General features: G+C 51.1%; 2 protein-coding genes across 3 annotated transcripts in view; one reads left to right on the forward strand and one right to left on the reverse strand.

The window, feature by feature from the left end:
* PCSK4 (proprotein convertase subtilisin/kexin type 4) overlaps positions 1 to 10,765 on the forward strand; it is a 21,782-nt gene extending 11,017 nt beyond the window's left edge. The window contains exons 8-14 of the mRNA XM_083483756.1: positions 234 to 446; positions 2,132 to 2,232; positions 3,380 to 3,483; positions 4,137 to 4,254; positions 5,567 to 5,752; positions 8,152 to 8,396; positions 10,157 to 10,765. Of these exons, the coding sequence (XP_083339882.1) occupies positions 234 to 446; positions 2,132 to 2,232; positions 3,380 to 3,483; positions 4,137 to 4,254; positions 5,567 to 5,752; positions 8,152 to 8,396; positions 10,157 to 10,638 (1,449 nt within the window). The 3' untranslated portion in view covers positions 10,639 to 10,765. The remainder of the gene's footprint in view (positions 1 to 233; positions 447 to 2,131; positions 2,233 to 3,379; positions 3,484 to 4,136; positions 4,255 to 5,566; positions 5,753 to 8,151; positions 8,397 to 10,156) is intronic.
* Positions 10,766 to 11,715: 950 nt separating this feature from the next.
* On the reverse strand, positions 11,716 to 21,336 carry LOC310697392 (transmembrane protein 79-like). 2 transcript variants are annotated; one of them, XM_083484004.1, is made up of 4 exons: positions 21,292 to 21,336; positions 18,782 to 19,645; positions 14,770 to 14,983; positions 11,716 to 12,977 (listed from the first exon to the last, which is right to left on the reverse strand). In XM_083484004.1, exons 2-4 carry the CDS (start codon positions 19,608 to 19,610, stop codon positions 12,776 to 12,778), a joined length of 1,245 nt encoding a protein of 414 aa, XP_083340130.1. In that variant the 5' UTR covers positions 19,611 to 19,645; positions 21,292 to 21,336; the 3' UTR covers positions 11,716 to 12,775. The 2 variants fall into 2 exon arrangements, with proteins under 2 accessions (XP_083340130.1, XP_083340129.1); XM_083484003.1 differs by having other exon boundaries at positions 18,782 to 19,732; positions 21,292 to 21,306.

A 21,336-nucleotide genomic window follows, 5' to 3' on the forward strand; every position in this document is an offset into this window, starting at 1 on the left:
AAGCCTGGAGAGCGAGAGGGGTCGGTGCGCACCAACCCCTCTCGCTCTCCAAGCTTCAGCAAAAGCCTGCATTCGCCCCATAGGACGCACCCAGATTTCCCCTTCATTTTTGGAGGGGGAAAAGTGCGTCCTATAGGGCGAAAAATACGGTACATACAGGAAATGGAACCATCAGAATGGTACATCTTTATGGAATTATATCCCCCCAACAGATTTCCCCTTTCTGTTTTCAGGGCCGCCAGGGGCTCGGCTCCCTCTTCGTCTGGGCCTCGGGGAACGGCGGCCTCCGCAGCGACAACTGCAACTGCGACGGCTACACCAACAGCATCTACACCTTGTCCGTGGGCAGCACGACGGAGAGGGGCAGGGTGCCCTGGTACAACGAGGCCTGCGCCTCGACCCTCACCACCACTTACAGCAGCGGGGCGAAAGGCGAAAAGCAGATTGTGAGATGCCTTTTTTGCTCGCGGTTCTCTTGACAAAGACAGGGGGCAGTTGGAGGGCAGGCAAGGCATTCAGCCAATCTCACACACGCGCCATTTGGTAAAAAGGCTGTTTTTAGAATACATACATCTTCTTCTTTGTCTTCCATAAACACGGTTTTAACAGTAAGTCCGTAAGCGACTGTGGAGGCCAATTCTGGATCCACACGTCCTTCCGCGGTGGGGACATTGGTTTCCGGGCAGGAGTTGATCCCAGTGAGGGTTTGCCAAGCGTGCCTTCCTCTTAGCGCGTTTCTCCCTTGCGTCCTGAGTTTGGGTGTCTTCGAAGCCCACAACACCTTTGGTAAAGGCTGTTCTCCAATTGGGTGAACTCGTGAGCAGGATGCGAGCTATGAGTAGCAGAGAGAGTTAGAGATTGCTGTATTAGAGTTAGGATAGGTAAGGAGGAAGATAAGGCCTACAGCAAAGAGTGGAAAGGAAAAACATCACAGAAAATGGGGGGAGGGAAGTCAATAATATAAAAGAAAAACTTACGTCTTGGAATTTTATGTGCAATTTGTGGAAATTTAATTTGATATACACATACTCACACACAGTATATTAAACAACAAGAACAACAAAACAACAACAATAAAGACTTGAGAAATGGCCTTTGTTGTTGTTGTCGAGTCGTTTAGTTGTGTCCGCCTCTTCGTGACCCCCTGAACCAGAGCACGCCAGGCCCTCCTGTCTTCCACTGCCTCCCACAGTTTGGTCAAACTCATGCTGGTAGCTTCGAGAACACTGTCCCACCATCTCGTCCTCTGTTGTCCCCTTCTCCTTGCGCCCTCCATCTTCCCCAACATCAGGGTCTTTTCCAGGGAGTCTTCTCTTCTCCTGAGGTGGCCAAAGTCTTGGAGCCTCAGCTTCAGGATCTGTACTTCCAGAGAGCACTCAGGGCTGATTTCCTTCAGAATGGAGAGGTTTGCTCTTCTTGCAGTCCATGGGACTCTCAAGAGTCTCCTCCAGCACCATAATTCAAAAGCATCAATTCTTTGGCGATCAGCCTTCTTTATGGTCCAGCTCTCACTTCCATGCATCACTACTGGGAAAACCATAGCTTTAACTATACGGACCTTTGTAGGCGAGGTGATGTCTCTGCTTTTTAAGATGCTGTCTATGAGACCTTAGAATTCCTATAACACCACCCGAAAGCTTCATGCAAGCGTCACAGAAAAAGGCGTTCTGCAACAGAAATGTGAGAGAGTGTGGCTTTTGTCTCCTGTTTTGTCACGATACCTGATAATGTTTGCCGATTGCCTTAACCTGGCCAGTCTGGGCCGCTATATTGAGGTGGCAAATACCTTAGTTCTCAAACCCAGTTCTCTGGCCTCCCCTATTCACACACAAAACATGCCCTTTTCATTGGATTTGAAGCCTTTGGGAATGAACAGAACGATTGGGAGAGGTTTTCCCCAAGATATTTCATTTTGCAGAGGAAATATGGGGGGGGGGGTCATTAAGAATAATAGAATTGCAGGATAGCTCCCCTGTACTGTTTCGGACGTGTGGTCTATGTACCTTGCCCATGAACATTCGTTTTATTGACGGCACCTGAGAACTCTTATAATAATGGGAGAATACAGGAGGCTGGCTGAGGAATCTGTGCAACCTTATTTTATTTTTGGTGACTCTCTTTCCCCTCGCAGGTGACCACAGACCTGCGCCACACCTGCACCAGCGGCCACACGGGAACGTCTGCTTCCGCCCCTCTTGCGGCCGGCATGATTTCGCTCGCTTTGGAAGCCAAGTAAGAAGGGAGGAGTTTCGGCTAACCTCTTTGGGGTCCAAGGGCCCCACTGCAAGTCTTCCGGAGGGGCTGGGGCACAAATCTGACTTCTCAGCTCGGTTGATTTGATCTCTTTCAAATCGGAACCAGTGAAGGCGGTGAAGGTCCTGTGTGAGTGTCTGGAGACGGTTGGAGGATGGATGGCGGCTAATGGATTGAGGTTGAATCCTGACAAGACAGAAGGACTGTCTTGGGGGGACAGGAGGCGGGCGGGTGTGGAGGACTCCCTGGTCCTGAATGGGGTAACTGTGCCCCTGAAGGACCAGGTGTGCAGCCTGGGAGTCATTTTGGACTCACAGCTGTCCATGGAGGCACAGGTCAGTTCTGTGTCCAGGGCGGCTGTATACCAACACCATCTGGTATGCAGGATGAGACCCTCCCTGCCTGCAGACTGTCTCGCCAGAGTGGTGCATGCTCTGGTTATCTCTCGCTTGGACTACTGCAATGTGCTCTATGTGGGGCTACCTTTGAAGGTGACCCAGAAACTACAACTAATCCAGAATGCAGCAGCTAGACTGGTGACTGGGAGCGGCCGCCAAGACCACATAACACCGGTCTTGAAAGACCTACATTGACTCCCCGTACGTTTCCGAACACAATTCAAAGTGTTGGTGCTGACCTTGAAAGCCGTAAACGGCCTCGATCCAGTATACCTAAAGGAGCGTCTCCACCTCCATCATTCTGCCCGGACACTGAGGTCCAGCGCCAAGGGCCTTCGGGCGGTTCCCTCGCTGCGAGAAGCCAAGTTACAGGGAACCAGGCAGAGGGCCTTCTCGGTGGTGGCGCCCGCCCTGTGGAACGCCCCCCCCACCAGATGTCAAATAGAAAAGTAACTACCAGACTTTTAGAAGACATCTGAAGGCAGCCCTGTTTAGGGAAGCTTTTAATGTTTAATAGGTTATTGTATTTTAGTGTTTTGTTGGAAGCCACCCAGAGTGGCTGGGGAAGCCCAGCCAGATGGGCAGGGTATAAATAAATTATTATTATTATTGATTAGAGCCTGGTGCTGATAACCTGGCAAAGTCAGGGCCTTGATCGCCATACAAGGTACCTGCATATTCCTGCATTGCAACTCTTATGATTCTCACTCCCTTCTCCATCTTTGTAGCCCAGCCCTGACATGGCGTGACATGCAACACATCGTCGTGAGGGCTTCCAGGCCAGCCCACCTCCAGGCAGACGACTGGGCTGTGAATGGCGTAGGGCGCAAAGGTGAGGCTGGGGAGAGCTGGGATCAAGGCAACATCTGGAAGGCTGCCACATCTGGAGTGCTGCAGGTTCCCTCCGTCTTTGTTGTTGTTTAGTCCTTTAGTCGCCTCTTTGTGACCCCCTGGACCAGAGCACGCCAGGCCCTCTTGTCTTCCACTGACTCCCGTTTGTTTGGTCAAACTTATACTGGTAGCTTCGAGAACACTGTCCCACCATCTCGTCCTCTGTCGTCCCCTTCTCCTTGTGCCCTCCATCTTTCCCAGCATCAGGGTCTTTTCCAGGGAGTCTTCTCTTCTCATGAGGTGGCCAAAGTCTTGGAGCCTCAGCTTCAGGATCTGTCCTTCCAGTGAGCACTCAGGGCTGATTTCCTTCAGAATGGAGAGGTTGGATCTTCTTGCAGTCCATGGGACTCTCAAGAGTCTCCTCCAGCACCAGAATTCAAAAGCATCCATTCTCCGGCGATCAGCCTTCTTTATGGTCCAGCAGCATTTCCCAAACTTAGGTCTCCAGCTGTTTGGGGACCACAACTCCCATCCTCCCTAGCTATCAGGACCAGTGGTTATGGACGATGGGATTTGTAGTCCAAGTTTGGGGAAACGCTGCTCTAATTCCTCCGAGGGAGCAGGATCTCACCATTGTTTCTCTCCCCCTTTCAGTGAGTCACTATTACGGATACGGGCTCTTAGACGCCGGACGCCTGGTGGAACTGGCCAAGAGGTGGAATACAACGGGGCCCCAGAGGAAATGCTCCATCACAATCGTCTACAAGCCATTGTAAGGGACAGACTCTCAACAGGCAGAGGGCCTTTTCGGTGGTGGCTCCCGCCCTGTGGAATGCCCTCCCATTAGAGGAAATAAACAGCTATCTGACTTTTAGAAAGCATCTGAAGGCTTAGGGAGGTTTTTAATGTTTGATGTTCTTTTGTGTTTTTAATATTCTGTTGGGAGCCGCCCAGAGTGGCTGGGGAGACCCAGCCAGATGGGCGGGGTATAAATAATATATTATTATTATTATTATTATTATTATTATTATTATTATTACTACTACTACAGTAATACATCGGGTTTCAAACGCTTCAGGTTGTGCGTTTTCGGGTTGCGCACCACGCTGAACCCCGAAGTACTGGAATGGGTTACTTCCGGGTTTCAGTGCTCACACATGCACAGAAGCGCTAAATCGCGCTTTGCGCATGCGTGCCGAACTGTGACCCACGTGTGCGCAGACATGGAGCTGCAGGTTGGAATGCTGCAGGTTGCGAACATGCCTCCTGCACGGATCACGTTTGCAACCTGAGCATCCAATATATTATTATTATTATTATTATTATTATTATTATTATTATTATTATTATATACCCTCCAAGCAGCTTGGCAACTAATGTGCTAGCTAAAAAAGGCACTTTCTGGGTCATGTGGCCAGCAGGACTAAGCCGCTTCTGGCGAACCAGAGCAGCGCATGGAAACGCCGTTCACCTTCCCGCCGGAGTGGTACCTATTTATCTACTTGCCCTGGCATGCTTTCGAACCGCTAGGTTGGCAGGAGCAGGGACCGAGCAACGGGAGCTCACCCCGTCATCACACGGATTTGAACCGCCGACCTTCTGATCGGCAAGCCCTAGGCTCTGTGGTTTAGACCACAGCGCCACCTGCGTCCCTTCGATATCTTTTAGACATTGACAAATTAGGCTGTTTGCTTTGGAAAGGCCGAAATCCAAAGGTAAAAGGTAAAGGGACCCCTGACTGTTAGGTCCAGTCGTGGACGACTCTGGGGTTGCGGCGCTAATCTCACTTTATTGGCCGAGGGAGCCGGCGTACAGCTTCCGGGTCATGTGGCCAGCATGACTAAGCCGCTTCTGGCGAACCAGTGCAGCGCACAGAAACGCCGTTTACCTTCCCGCCGGAGCAGTACCTATTTATCTACTTGCACTTTGACGTGCTTTCGAACTGCTAGGTGGGCAGGAGCAGGTACCAAGCAACGGGAGCTCAACCTGTCGCAGCTCCTCTTGAAAGGGGCTAAGCATGTTCGAACCCTGCTGCAGATAACTCCGCCTCTTCTTCCTCTCCCGCCCCTTTGGCTTTCTTGCAGGCTGATTGGTTCAAGGCTATCCATCGCTAAAAACGTCACCTCCTCCTCCTGCCAGAGGAAGGACCAGAGCATCCGTTCCCTGGAGCACGTCCAGGTCCAGCTCTCCCTCCGCTACAGCCGCCGAGGAGATTTAGCCATCTCTCTGACCAGCCCCATGGGGACCAAATCCACTCTGGTGGCTGTCAGGTAAGGCCGGGCGATATATTGATACATCGTCCCAACCCGAAGTCCATATCGTGATGTCGGCTTCACTGTTTCTGACCGGCCCTAATTTCGCGAATCATGATGGGCTGTACAGTGGTACCTCGGGTTAAGTACTTAATTCGTTCCGGAGGTCCATTCTTAACCTGAAACTGTTCTTAACCTGAAGCACCACTTTAGCTAATGGGGCCTCCTGCTACCGCTGGAGCACGATTTCTGTTCTCAACCTGAAGCAAAGTTCTTAACCTGAAGCACTATTTCTGGGTTAGCGGAGTGTGTAACCTGAAGCGTATGTAACCCGAGGTACCACTGTATTTTGCCCCAAAACCGGTTTCAAGCCTGTGTTATGATATTAATCATTATAAATTTTCCCCAAATAAAAGACAGTTAGTCAGGCATTTCCCAGTACAGTGGTACCTTGGTTTAAGAACAGCTTAGTTTATGAACAACTTGGATTAATAATAATAATAATACCTTTATTGTCATTGTACAACCTGTGTAATGGCGTTTCTGTGCGCTGCTCTGGTTCGCCAGAAGCGGCTTAGTCCTGCTGGCCACATGACCCGGAAGCTGTACGCCGGTTCCTTTGGCCAATAAAGCGAGATGAGCGCCACAACCCCACAGTCAGTCACGACTGGACCTAACGGTCAGGGGTCCCTTTATTTTTAAGCCTGCTAATTCAGCATATTTCAGCTGCCACTCCTCTTTCGTAAGTACTGCATCCTCCCATTTTTTGACCCGGCAATATATTGCAAATCATGACACGTGTGTGTGTGTGCTTTGCAAAAATCACGATGTGAGGGGAAACCATGAAGCCAGCTCATGCCTCTACAATGGCCCCTGTCTTATTTCAGACATCCTGATACAGTGGTGCCTCGCAAGACGAAAAGAATCCGTTCTGTGATTCTCTTCGTCTAGCGGTTTTTTTCGTCTTGCAAAGCAAGCCCATTGAAGGATTAGCGGATTAGCGCTATTAGCGCCTTTTAGCGCCTTTTAGCGGCTTATCTGCTGATCGGATCAGCTGATAAGCGGCTTAGCGCTATTAGCGGCTTTTTGCGGCTTATCTGCTGATCGGATCAGCTGATAAGCGGCTTAGCGGCTTGGGAAAAGGTGGGGAGGGAAAAAACCCAGCAGGAACTCACAAGACATTGTCGTCTTGCGAAGCAAGCCCATAGGAGATTCGTTTTGCGAAGCACCTCCAAAACGGAAAACTCTTTCGTCTAGCGAGTTTTCCGTCTTGCGAGGCACCACTGTATATCAGCAATGTTTAGCTGGTGATAGATCATGATGTTGAAAACCGGATTATCGCCACGTGCTTCTACAGGCTAAACATCCCCAAGTCCTTCAACCATTCCTCATAAGGCTTGGCTTCCAAAGCCTTGATCCTATGGATACAACTTTAATCACGGCTGGAGAGGGGGAGGCGGCCTACAGGAAGGAAGTTGAGTAGTTGGCGGAGTGGTGCAGGAAAAACAACTTACTCCTTAACTTAAAGAAAACAAAAGAGATCATTGTGGACTTTAGGAAATGTAAATTGAATATTCAGCCACTTATTATTGAGGGGAAGTGCGTGGAACAGGTCTCGGTGTTTCGATTTCTGGGAATGGAGTTGAGAGACGACCTAACCTGGGGAGAAAACAGCAAAGACCTGATGAAGAGAGCACAGCAGAGGTTATATTTTTCGGAAAACCAATCTCTCAAAGGACCTGTTGATGGCATTTTACCATTGCACTGTGGAGAGTGTATTAACTTATGGTCTGTGTGTGTGGTTTGGGAGCTGCATGGCCAGGGAAAAAACAATGCTATCCAGGGTTGTAAAGACTGCAGAGAGAATAATTGGGCGCACTCTTCCCACCTTGGATCAAATCTACGCTTCCAGGTGCCATAAGAAAGCTGCAGAGATAGCGCAGGATAGTACGCACCCCGGAAATGATCTCTTTCAGCTTCTGCCTTCTGGAAGAAGGTGCAGGGTTATAAAGGCCAGGACTAGCCATCTGAGAAACAGTTTCTACGCAAATGCAATTCTGGTTCTAAATGCAGCATAAGGGGTCTCTATAGTATAGTATATTTTAAAATGGGGTTTCAGAGTTTTTAGGGGTTTTTTGAATGTTTTATGTAGTTTTTCAATGTCATTGCTCTGCATGGGACAATGACAATAAAGATATCGCATATGGGTCACTTTCCAGCTTGTCGACATCCATCTTAAACTGGGGTGCCCAGAACCACACACAGGACTGCAGGCGGGGCAGAATATTATCACCCTTGTTTTGGATACTATGTAATTCTATGGATGCAGCCCAGAAGAGCATTAGATATTTTTGCTGCAGCATCACACCGTCGGCTCATGTTAAGCTCGTGCACGATTTCTCTCTCTTGCCCGCCAGGCCCCACGACACCAGCCGCGAGGGGTACAGGGACTGGTCTTTCATGTCCACGCACTATTGGGACGAAAATCCGCGGGGCGTCTGGTCCCTTCTGCTGGAGAACAAAGGCGACGCGTACAACACGGGGTCCCTCGACAGCTTTGTGTTAAAACTGTACGGCACAGAGGAAGATATGAGGGCGAGACCGGCCGCAGCCTCGATGGTGGGCAGCTGTGCTATGCGAAGCGCTGATGGAGAATGCCTGGGTAAGTTGCGTCCATCCCACCTTACTCCGGCTGGCGGGCCGCGGAGCCTGCGGAACTCCTTGCCACTGGATCCCAGTAACAAAAGAAATGGACTGTTGGAAAATGGGGGGTGGGGCTCTTTTGGTTTGGCGGGAGGGACCATTAAACTCCCCCACCCCAGGCCGACTTTGGTAGGTGATTGACAGGTGGAGGAGTCCGAACCGTCTGGTCACGGTGGACCCGTGCGCATTGATGTCTTTCCCGCTGGGAAATGCAGTGCCCATCAGGTGCAGGTGGCGATTAGATTTTGGAAAGCTGGCGCCGCCGGATCAAGTACCGTATTTTTCGCTCTACAAGATGCACCAGACCATAAGACGCACCTAGTTTTTGGAGGAGGAAAACAAGAAATATTCTGAATCCCAGAAGCCAGAACAGCAAGAGGGATCTGGCTTCTGGGATAGCCGTACGAAGCCTCTTCCAGGCAGCGGGACGAAGGCTCCCCCAAGAACCGCACTCCCTTTAAAGAGCACGCGGAGCGTGTGTGCGGCTCTTGGGGGCTTTTACCCCGAGGAGGGAGAAGGGCAGCTCTTTAAAGGGAGCGCTGAGCAGAGCCTCCCGCCTGTATTCGCTCCATAAGACACACACACACATTTCCCCTTCCTTTTTAGGAGGGGAAAAGTGTGTCTTATAGAGCGAAAAATACGGTACATCAAATTTGCCGCGAGAATTCTGGGTTTGGAACAAATGTGCGATGAATAATACAGTAAAATCCAAGCCACGAAACCCCCGCTGCTTTTCACGCCGTTCTCTCTCGAGACAGGCGGATGCCAGCAGTTCTGAATATGGCCGTGCCTCGGAATAATAATAATAATAAATAATAATAATAATAATAATAATAATAATAATAATAATAATAATAATAATTTATTCTTTATACCCTGCCCATCTGGCTGGGTCTCCCCAGCCACTCCGGGCAGCTTCCAACAAACCACTAAAATACAATAACCTATTAAACATTAAGAGCTTTCCTAAACAGGGCTGCCTTCAGATGTCTTCTGAAAGTTTGGTAGTTACTTTTCTCTTTGACATCTGGTGGGAGGGTGTTCCACAGGGTGGGCGCCACTGCCGAGAAGGCCCTCTGCCGGGTTCCCTGTAACCTCACTTCTTGCAGGGAGGGAACCGCCAGAAGGCCCTTGGAGCTGGACCTCAGTGTCCAGGCTGGATGATGGGGGTGGAGACGTTCCTTCAGGTATACTGGGCTGTTTAGGGCTTTCAAGGTCAGCGCCAACACTTTGAATTGTGCTCAGAACCGTACTGGGAGCCAGTGTAGGTCTTTCAAGACCGATGTTATGTGGTCTCGGCGGCTGCTCCCAATCCCCAGTCTAGCTGCCGCATTCTGGATTAGTTGTAGTTTCAGGGTCACCTTCAAAGGTAGCCCCACATAGAGCGTATTGCAGTAGTCCAACTTCCAAAACATTCGGAAACCAAGGCACGGCTTCCGATTGGCTGCAGGAAGCTCCTGCAGCCAATCGGAAGTCGCGTCGGAATATTCGGGTTCCAAAGAACGTTCGCAAACCGGAACACTCGCTTCCGGGTTTGCGGCGTTCAGGAACCAAGACGTTCGACTCACAAGGCGTCTGGCATCTGACTGCAATGCTGTTTTTACAGGGTAATAGCTTCATGGAACCTTGCGGCCGTTCCAACAAAATTTGGGAACTGTTGTTCTCCGCCTCCCCTCCGGCATCTCTCCTGCGTCGCTCACCCTCTCTTTCTCTTCTCAGAATGCCACGGCCCCTTCTACGTCCTCCAGCGCCGATGCGTCTCCTACTGCCCCCCCAGATATTACGCCCTCTCCCGGCCCTCGCTGGCTCCCGACAGGACGCCCCGCAACGCCCGGTCCTGCGCCGCTTGCCACCCGTCCTGCTACACCTGTCTCGGAGGCACGGAAAACAACTGCACTGCTTGCCCGCCTTTCAGTAGCTTCCAAGAAGCCGACCACCGCTGTCTCCAGCACCCGTACTACACGTCCCGGGGAGGGGAGGTCGCCCGGGGGCACGGACACCTTCCGCTCCTCCTTGCGGTGGCCCTGATGTTTGTGGGGCCCGTCGTCTTCTCCCTCCTCTATGGGGCTTACCGCCTGGCCTCCCGCAGGGGCCAGGGGCGGAAGGGGGCAGGGGCCCGGGCTGAATCCGGATCGGAACCACTGTGCCTGAACCAGACGGAGGAATGTTTAAAGGAGCCGCTGCGGAAGACTTTCCCGTGAAAACAAAAGCTTGAGGATTCGAACCCGGCTCTGCATTGATGCCTTGTTTTGTTTTTTTACTCTCCCTCTCACCCCAAAAGACACCAAACCCTGTTTTTTCTTGAATGCAATACAATCTCAGCCTGTGTATTGTGTGTTTGTGATTGAGGGGTGCGGTTTGCGTCTTTAAATGGGACATGGGTGGCGCTGTGGGTTAAACCACAGAGCCTAGGACTTGCCGATCAGAAGGTCGGCGGTTCGAATCCCCACAACGGGGTGAGCTCCCGTTGCTTGGTCCCTGCTCCTGCCAACCTAGCAGTTCGAAAGCACGTCAAAGTGCAAGTAGATAAATAGGTACCACTCTGGCGGGAAGGTAAACGGCGTTTCCGTGCGCTGCTCTGGTTCGCCAGAAGCGGCTTAGTCATACTGGCCACATGACCCGGAAGCTGTACGCCAGCTCCCTCGGCCAGTAAAGCGAGATGAGCGCCGCAACCCCAGAGTCGGCCACGACTGGACCTAATGGTCAGGGGTCCCTTTACCTTTACCTTGTGTCTTTAAGTTTCGTGGGTTGTTCATTATTGCTTTTATCTCGGGCGTTCGTGCCGGAGCACACCTGGTATAGCTTACCGAAGGGAACTGCGCTCTGCACATGCTCGGTGACATTTCTTTTACTGCTATCCCTGCTCGCTGCAGGCCAAGGCTTCTGGTATTCGAGTCCTTGCTTTGATGGTCCATTTCTGAAAATGGAAAAAGCCTCTGGGTTCACCCTTGACTTGGGGCTTCCCTTGGACTTCCAGTTTTTGATATGGGGGGGGAGGGAACAGCAACACTTTGCATATGCTCAAAAGCACTATGAACAATCACATCGCTGGAAGGGGACTTCGTACGCCATCGATTTCCAACCCGTTACCAATATAGGACATTTGAGTGCGGAAAATTAAATACCGTATTTTTCGCTCTATAAGATTCACCAGACCACAAGGCGCACCTAGTTTTTGGAGGAGGAAAACAAGGAAAAATATATTCTGACTCTCAGAAGCCAGAACAGCAAGAGGGTATCGCTGCGCAGTGAAATCAGCAATCCCTCTTGCTGTTCTGGCTTCTGGGATAGCTGCGCAGCCTGCATTCGCTCCATAAGACGCACACACATTTCCCCTTACTTTTTAGGAGGGAAAAAGTGAGTCTTATCGAAGAAAAAATACGGTACTTCTCTCTGCACATTCCCCAGAGGCTTGATTTAAATCCATTCTTATTTATGGAAGACATTTTCCCCTTATGACACCAGATGTTTCATAGGCTCACAGAAGTATAGAGTAGGAACTGCCCCCTGAAGTTCATCTGATCCAACCGCTTGGCAACGCAGGGACCTTTTTGCAAAGAGAAATTTCACAGAATAGTAGAGTTGGAAGGGACCCTGAAGAAAATCTAGTCCAATCCCTTTGCAATGCATGAATACGCAGCTGCCCCACCCGGGAATCGAACCTGCGACCTTGGCGTTATCACCACCACGCTCTCACCAACTGAGCTTTCCACGCTCAGTTGGCAGACACCCCTGTGCCTTGTATATACAGTGGTACCTCTGGTTGCGAACGGGATCCGTTCCGGAGGCCCGTTCGCAAGATGAAAAGAGCGCAACCTACAGCGGCACATCTGCGCACGCACGGGGTGCGATTCGCCGCTTCTGCACATGCGCATGATGTCATTTTGCGCTTCTGTGCATGGGCAAGCGGCGAAACCCGGAAGTAACCTTTTCTGGTACTTCCTGGTCGCCGCAGAACGTAACCTGAAAGAACGTAACCTGAAGCGGATTTAACATGAGGTATGACTGTAGCAGGAAGCATTGAAAAATCCCCTGCATGTGGAAATTCAGTATTTCAGGGGGGGAAAGCTCCAGCCTAGCTTCCTTCTGAAACGCTAACATTTGCCTTTTTAAGGGAGGAGCATTTGACCCTGCCTGCAAATTTAGTCCTTTCTTGCAAAGCCACAGGGATTTTGCAAACAAACCCCGTGTTTCGAAGCAGATGGCTGGTCTCTTTTAAGTCCTCCTGGAGTTGACCCAGAAATTTAGAGGGGTGTTGCAGAGTTGCTGGTTTATGCGGGAATGGGGAGCTTGAGAAGGGGGTGGGGGGCGGAGACCGTTTTGTAGGAACCTCGTCCCTCATCTCTTGGGCATAGTCAGTTCGAGCGTCGGAGCGGATGTGTTGCGGACGTCGGGCAAGGCGGCGAACAGGAACCCCAAGCCCAGGTGGTAGAGGCAGAAGAGGTTGTAGATACTCATGGCGACTGTCGGGAAGAAGGCGAGGCCGAACCCGAACCCACAGTACGTGCTGCTGAGGTGTAGGCATGCCCAGTAGCAGCACCTGTGAAGCGAAGCACAGCAAAGAAGAACTTCTCGATCAGCGTTTCCCAAATTTGGTTCTCCAGTTGTTTGGGGACTACAATTCCCATCATCCACGGCCGCCGGTCCTGCTAGCTAGGGATGGTGGGTGTTGTAGTCCCCAAACAGCTGGAGACCAGAGTTTGGAAAACCGTGCTCCAAAGGGTCAAAAAGAGAAACGAACTTGAAGGTAACTAGAAGTCATTCAGGTTGCGACCCTCCCAAACAAACTTTGCTCACGTTCAATTCACCCAGCACCGTTCAGGAGAAGTTCGGAGATTTCTGAACCGGATCGGCGAACTTTGATAAACTGAACCGGTTTGTTCCTATTCAGGGCTCCCCCCCCCCCCAGCTAGAACAACAGAGGCGTTCATGGTGTGTTGCAGCACCTCTTTTTCTAGAAAAATAGCACTGAATTAGTGGCATTCGGTAGGGACGCAGGTGGCGCTGTGGGTTAGGGGTAAAGGGACCCCTAATGGTCAGGGGTCCCTTTACCTTTAGTGGCATTCGTTAAATGCAGCACGTCGCCATTAGCGAAATCAGACAAGGCTGCTTACGGTGGAACCTCAGAAGCCGAACGCCTTTGAACTAGAACATTTCGACTCCGGAACGATCGAAAACCGGAAGTGATTGTTCTGGTTTTCAAATGATTTTCGGAAGCCGAACGTCCGGCGCAGCCTCCAATTAATAATAATAATAACAATAATAATAATACAGTGGTGCCTCGCAAGACGAAATTAATTCGTTCCGCAAGTTTTTTCTTCTTGCGAGTTTTTCGTCTTGCGAAGCACGGTTTCCCATAGGAATGCATTGAAAATCAATCAATGCGTTCCTATGGAGACCGTCCGGGGACAGAGGGGAAGCGCCGCACACCTTCCCCTCTGTCCCCGGACCTGTTTAAAGCAAGGGGCGGAGGGGAGAAGATTGCTTCTCCCCGTTGCCTGCCCCGCAATCTCCGGGGACAGAGGGGAAGGCGCGCGGCTTCCCCTCTGTCCCCGGAGATTGCGGGGCTGGCAACGGGGAGAAGCGATCTTCTCCCCGCCGCCCCTTGATTCAAAAGAGGTCCGGGGACAGCGGGGAAGACGCGCTGCGCTTCCCCGCTATCCCCGGAGCTTGTGGGGCAAGCTTCGTTTTGCGAAGCAAGTCCATAGGGAAATGCGTCTTGCGAAGCGGCTAAGAAAACGAAAAACTCCTTTGTCTAGCGAGTTTTTCATCTTCCAAGGCGTTCGTCTTGCGGGGCACCACTGTAATAATTTATTTATACCCTGCCCATCTGGCTGGGTTTCCCCAGCAACTCTGGGCGGCTTCCAACAAAACACTAAAATACAATAACCTATTAAACGTTAAAAGCTTCTCTAAACAGGGCTGCCTTCAGATGTCTTCTAAAAGTTTGGTAGGTATTTTTCTCTTTAACATCTAATGGGAGGGTGTTCCGCCCAGAGTTCCGCCCAGAGTGGCTGGGGAAACCCAGCCAGATGGGCAGGATATAAATAACAAATTACTATCATTATCATTATTATTATTTCTGTGTTGCTCTTAAAGGCAGGACAGCTTCCAGAATGATGAGGTCTGGGAACTTGGGTATAGTTTTTAGAGGGCAGGCTGCAATCTCTTTGAGAGGTACGTTACTGTCGGGCAAAACCCCTCGACGAAAAGTGTGGAGCAGGATTTTCGGAGGTTGCCTAGCCTGGAGATGTGAGGGTTTGGCCCGAGAAAGGTCCCCAGGGCCAGGCAGAGATGGCTTGGGGGCCGCAGTCCCCGACCGTGCACCTCACCTTCCAAAAGCAAAGAGCCCCATGAGGATCGGGATGAGACCCATGTGCTCCTGGGGGAGGAAAGTCGCCGTCACCACCACGTTGAGGGCAAAGACGGAGAGCTGCTCCACGGAGCCCACGACAAAAAGCTGGTGGAGGAGGACGGGTCGAGAGCGGGTGCCCAGGGGGCCGACGTTGTCCAGGCACAAGGCAGAAAAAGACCTCAGAACAATGCCTGCAGCCAGGAGAGAAAGGAGGGCAGTTTTTTTCGGAGACCGTTTCCAATTCAGCAGCATCGGAGTGAAATGGGAATACAGTGGTACCTCGGGTTAAGTACTTAATTCGTTCCGGAGGTCCGTTCTTAACCTAAAACTGTTCTTAACCTGAAGCACCGCTTTAGCTAATGGGGCCTCCTGCTGCTGCTGCGCCACCAGAGCACGATTTCTGTTCTCATCCTGAAGCAAAGTTCTTAACCCGAGGTACTATTTCTGGGTTAGTGGAGTCTGCAACCTGAAGCGTATGTAACCCGAGGTACCACTGTAATTTATTATTTATACCCCACCCATCTGGCTGGGTCTCCCCAGCCACTCTGGGCGGCTCCTAACAGAATTATTAAAAACACGATAAAACGTCAAACATTAAAAGCTTCTCTAAACAGGGCTGCCTTCAGATGTCTTCTAAAAGTCAGAGAGCTGTTTATTTCCTTGACATCTGACCACTGTATGTCGGACTATAATGATACACTGGGTACAATATACAACTTGCAGCTTGGGAGAAGTTATGAAAACGGGATTTAAAGTTTGCGGCATGTTATACAGTGGTACCTCGGGTTACATACACTTCAGGTTACGTATGCCTCAGGTTACAGACTCTGCGAACCCAGAAATAGTGCTTCGGGTTAAGAACTTTGCTTCAGGATGAGAACAGAAATTGTGCCCCGGCGGCACAGTGGCAGCAGCGGGAGGCCCCATGAGCTAAAGTGGTGCTTCAGGTTAAGAACAGTTTCAGGTTAAGAACGGACCTCCGGAACGAATTAAGTACTTAACCCGAGGTACCACTGTACTACTACTACTAGTAATTTAATAGAAGATTTGGTGACAGTGCTGAGAGTTTCCAGGACACCTCTATTCCCCCTACAGCGCTACAATGCCCAGATTTGCCTGGGGAAAGAGACGGTTCGATTGTTAAACCACTCAGAGAATTACAGCGCCATAGCAGAGGGGACAGCTCCCAGCAGCCTTGACGAACTACAGTTTCCAAGATTACCGTATTTTTCGCTCTATAAGACGCACCAGACCACAAGACGCACCTAGTTTTTGGAGGAGGAAAACAAGAAAAAAAATATTCTGAATCTCAGAAGCCAGAACAGCAAGAGGGATCGCTGCGCAGTGAAAGCAGCAATCCCTCTTGCTGTTCTGGCTTCTGGGATAGCTGCGCAGCCTGCATTTGCTCCATAAGACGCACGCACATTTCCCCTTTTCAGGAGGGAAAAAGTGAGTCTTATAGAGCAAAAAATACGGTATATGCAGGAAGAAGCAGCTGTTTAAAAAAAAAATTAAAATTGTGACGGCTTATAGCTTTTAGCAATAAAAATTCATTCATTCATTCATTCATTCATCTGTTTAACCCCAGACTCGCCCATTCATTTCAGTGGGTCTACTCTGAGTAGGGCCAGCGCTGCCTGCAACCTGGCACTTTCAGCCTCCAAGATAAATAACCCACGTTGCTTTTTGCAACGTTCGGAGGAATCGCGGCTTGAATGCTGCCCACTTTGCAAATTTTTCTGTCCGCTCCTCTAACTTCCCATTAAGGAAGGAATGTTCGGCTTGGGGGAAAAAATCTCTGAGCTTGGACCCCCGCAAAATCACACGTCGTCCTCTGTTTGTAGAAATAACAGCAGGTGGCTGGAACTGGTTTTTCTCTTTCTGTCTTAATGGAAACAGAGATGGGAAAGGTGATGGGGCGGACAAGAATCTCAGCCGCCCCAAATGCATTGAAGAAGAGTTTGGATTTGATATCCCGCTTTATCACTACCCTAAGGAGTCTCAAAGCGGCTAACATTCTCCTTTCCCTTCCTCCCCCACAACAAACACTCTGTGAGGTGAGTGGGGCTGAGAGACTTGAGAGAAGTGTGACTGGCCCAAGGTCACCCAGCAGCTGCATGTGGAGGAGCGGGGAAGCGAACCCGGTCCCCCAGATTACGAGTCTACCACTCCTAACCACTACACCACACTGGCTCCACACTGGGACCCATTGGGTTAGAGAATTACTGGTGTACATTTCTGGGCACAATTCAAAGTGTTGGTGCTGACCTTGAAAGCCCTAAATGGCCCTGTATCCCTGAAGGAGCGTCTCCACTCCCAACGTCCAGCCCGGACACTGAGGTCCAGCTCTGAGGGCCTTCTGGCGGTTCCCTCCCTGCGAGAAGCGAGGTTACAGGGAACCAGGCAGAGTGCCTTCTCGGTGGTGGCGCCCGCCCTGTGGAACGCCCTACCATCAGATGGCAAGGAAATAAACAGCTCTCTGACTTTTAGAAGATATCTGTAGGCAGCCCTGTTTAGGGAAGCTTTTAATGTTTGACGTTTTATCGTGTTTTTAATATTCTGTTGGGAGCCGCCCAGAGTGGCTGGGGAGACCCAGCCAGATGGGTGCGGTATAAATAATAAATTACAGTGGTACCTCGGGTTACATACGCTTCAGGTTACAGACTCCGCTAACCCAGAAATATTACCTCGGATTAAGAACTTTGCTTCAGGATGAGAACAGAAACCGTGTGGTGGCAGTGGGAGGCTCCAGTAGCTAAAGTGGTGCTTCATGTTAAGAACAGTTTCAGGTTAAGAACGGACCTCCGGAACGAATTAAGTACTTAACCCGAGGTACCACTGTATTATTGTTATCAAAAGGCAAGTGAGAACAGGGGTGGGGGGTGACGGAAGGAGAGAGAAATGGGGGTGATCAAAAGCAGGGGGTCCGAAAAAGGGAGCTAAAGCTGGCGCAGCAATAAAACCACCCGCATACCTGCAAAGCTAAGCAGGGTCAAATTCGATGTAGGGTGTGTGTGTGTGTGTGTGTGTGACGTGTGTTGAGATTCTTGCATTGCAGGGGTTGGACTAGATGACCCCTGGAGGTCCCTTCCAACTCTGCCGTGCTGTGATCCTGCAAAAAGAGAAGGGAGGGGAATGTAACGCGAGAGAAAGGGTGGCAAAAGGAGAGGAGGAGATGAAAGGAAGAGGCGGGAAGAAAGGTTGCGCCACCCAGCTCTGGCAAATGAACACAGAGGGAATTTGGCCCTTGAAAGCGAATGTGTTGCGGAGTCTGAGATGGGAGCTTACGTCCCTAGGGCACACCTGTGGACTTGGAACAGGTCTCCGCAAAAAGTACCACCTTGTCCTCATTATGGTGTCAAGGAGATAAACAACTATCTGACTTTTAGGAGACATCTGAAGGCAGCCCTGTTTAGGGAAATTTCCCCTCCAACGTTTCCCCAATGAAAATAGGGACGTCCTCAGGATCAAATCAGAAACCGTGGCGGCTTCTGTAAATTTGGGACTGTCCCTGCAAAATAGGGACACTAGGAGATAATAATAATAATAATAATAATAATAATAATAATAATAATAATAATAATAATTTATTATTTATACCCCGCCCATCTGGCTGGGCTTCTCCAGCCACTCTGGGCGGCTTCCCAAAAAATATTAAAATACTGTAATACATCAAACATTAAAAGCTTCCCTAAACAGGGCTGCCTTCAGATGTCTTCTAAAAGTCTGGTAGTTGTCGTTCTCTTTGACATCTGGTGGGAGGGCGTTCCACAGGGCGGGTGCCACCACCAAGAAGGCCCTCTGCCTGGTTCCCTGTAACTTGGCTTCTCGCAGGGAGGGAACCGCCAGAAGGCCCTCGGCGCTGGACCTCAGTGTCTGGACAGAACGATGGGGGTGGAGACGCTCCTTCAGGTCTACTGGACCGAGGCCGGAGAATCTGCACCTTCTGTTTGCTGCTCCCCCAACCCCCCAAAACACACATCTTTTACCCAGGAGGATAGGCAGCCCAGCGACCGGCAGGCAACGCAGAGCCAAGGCGACCCGGCTGGCAAGATCCGGGCAGGCAGGGGCCGTCAGTGGAAGGAAGTGGTAGCTTCCATAGAGGAACCACGGAGCCAGGAGGAGGGCGACGAAGGCCGAGGCCACGGCTTTCATGCGCTCGCTGGAGCAGGCCTGGCGACCCCCGCTGCCCCCCGAGCGGGCGGTCAGCTCCCCCGAGGAGCCGTGGTGCAAAACCGGGCAGGCGCCGTCTCCCGTGTCCAGCCAGGGCTGGTGTTCGCAGGGAGGCAGACCGGTCGGCGTGAGGGTCCCGGTTTGGCCGCCTTCTGACCTTCGCTCGGGATCAGGGAGAGGGCAGCGTGGCACGACGTGGACGGAGTCCAAAAAGGACGTCTCTTTGGGCAAGCGGGGGGCCGCAGTGTCGGCCACAGGCATGGGGGGCTGTCCCATGTCGTTTCCTTCTGGGGGCTGTGGAGGAAGGAGCCTGGGTTGACCCAGAGGGTCTGGGAAGGCGTGGCCAGGGAGAGGTCTGGGAGAGGTCATCCCTTCTTCCTCTTCCTCCTCCTCCTCCTCTTCTTTTTTTTCTTCCTCTTCTCCTTCCTCCTCTGTTTCAGTAGAATGCAGCTCCTCAAGAGACGATTCAGGGCTGTCGGAGATGGGGGCCATTGAAATCTGGGTGTCGAGGTCCAGGAACGGCGAGAAGGAAAGGTGGGTTGGGTCAATGTCTCGGAGCTGGCCGATGATGTTGGCGAGGGAATCTCGGACGCTGTCAAACTCCTTCAGCTGACAGGGGCTGGCAGGGCTCCTTGTGGTCGCCATAGTAGGGAGAGCGGGCGAGCAACAGGCGAGGGTGTCTGGAAAGAAGATGGCAGAGGCATGACCTGGCGCCCTTGGGCACCGTATTTTTCGCTCTATAAAACGCACCAGACCACAAGACGCACCTAGTTTTTGGAGGAGGAAAACAAGAAAGAAAATATTCTGAATCTCAGAAGCCAGAACAGCAAGAGGGATCGCTGCGCAGTGAAAGCAGCAATCCCTCTTGCTGTTCTGGCTTCTGGGATAGCTGCGCAGCCTGCATTCGCTCCATAAGGCGCACACACATTTCCCCTTACTTTTTAGGAGGGAAAAAGTGAGTCTTATACAGCAAAAAATACGGTAATTGCATGGCCCCTTCCCCAATGCTACTGCTTCCTGACATTTCAACCCCCCCCCGCCCCCAGAATCTATTTATTTATTTTTACTTATTGAATTCATATGAGGGATGCGGGCGGCGCTGTGGGTTAAACCACAGAGCCTAGGACTTGTTGATCAGAAGGTTGGTGGTTTGAATCCCCTTGACGGGGTGAGCTCCCGTTGCTCAGTCCCTGCTCCTGCCAACCTAGCAGTTCGAAAGCACCTCAAAGTGCAAGTAGATAAATAGGTACCACTCTGGCAGAAAGGTAAACGGCATTTCCGTGCGCTGCTCTGGTTCGCCAGAAGCGGCTTAGTCCTGCTGGCCACATTACCTGGAAGCTGTACGCCGGCTCCTTCGGCTAATAAAGCGAGATGAGCGCCGCAACCCCAGAGTCGGCCACGACTAGACCTAACGCTCAGGGGTCCCTTTACCTTTGCCTATTGAATTCATACACAGTCATACCTCATGTTACATCCGCTTCATGTTACGTTCTTTCAGGTTACGTTTCGAGGCAACCCGGAAGTACTGGAAAGGGTTACTTCCGGGTTTCGGCGCTCGCACATGCGCAGAAGCACAAAATGACGTCACGCGCATGCGCGGAAGCGGCGAATCACAACCCGTGCATGCGCTGAGGGTTGCGCTCTTTTCATGTTGCGAACGGGCCTCTGGAACGGATCCTGTTTGCAACCAGAGGTACCACTGTACCGCCCTATATATACCCAGAGGCCTCAGGGCGGTTCGCGGAAAAGATCACAATATATAAAATCAAAATAAGAACAATAACCCAATAACACCCCCCCCCAAAAAAGTGAGCCACATTTTAAAAGGGTATAGGATGTCAACCAAAGGCCTGGTGAAAAAGGAATGTGTGCTCCCCCCCCAAAAAAAAAAATTCTCCACCCCCCCCCCATCATCCTATCTCCATCATACTGTCCCCTCAAATCTCGGTCTCTTAGCTCCTAAGAAAACAAATTTAATTCCTTCTCCAACTTTCGCCCCCCCCCACTCCAGAACAATGTTACCCCCACCCCGGTTTTTACTTCCACAAACAGCCCTCCCCAAATTCGCCCTCCAAACACCACCCTCTTTATTGAGCTTCACCTCCCCCCGTGCAACCCCCCCACCCCCCCAAAAAATCCTTCCCCGCAGCTCCCTCCGTCTCCATCCTGAATTCCTTTCCAGCACCGCTTCTCCTCGCACCCCAGATCTCTCCCCCCCCCCCAGATTACCCCCTATTATTTGAGATCTCTTCCCTCACCATGCTCCCCCCCCCAAATAAATCGCTACCTCCTATTTTACGGGCGCCCCCACCCCAATTTTCTTTACCCGTCTGCGCGCGCTTCTCCGGGTTCCGCTGGAAAAAATTGTATT

Source organism: Podarcis liolepis (genome assembly GCF_965112155.1).
Source record: "Podarcis liolepis genome assembly, chromosome: 18".
Lineage (NCBI taxonomy): Eukaryota > Metazoa > Chordata > Lepidosauria > Squamata > Lacertidae > Podarcis > Podarcis liolepis.

Excerpts from the sequence above, each read along its gene's own strand:
- LOC310697392 (XM_083484004.1), bottom strand. The coding sequence starts at position 19,610 with ATGGCGACCACAAGGAGCCCTGCCAGCCCCTGTCAGCTGAAGGAGTTT. Across the intron at positions 14,984-18,781 it reads TGGGCTGCCTATCCTCCTGG|GCATTGTTCTGAGGTCTTTT; the intron begins GTAAAAGATGTG and ends TCCTGGCTGCAG. Across the intron at positions 12,978-14,769 it reads GGGCTCTTTGCTTTTGGAAG|GTGCTGCTACTGGGCATGCC; the intron begins GTGAGGTGCACG and ends TTCGCTTCACAG.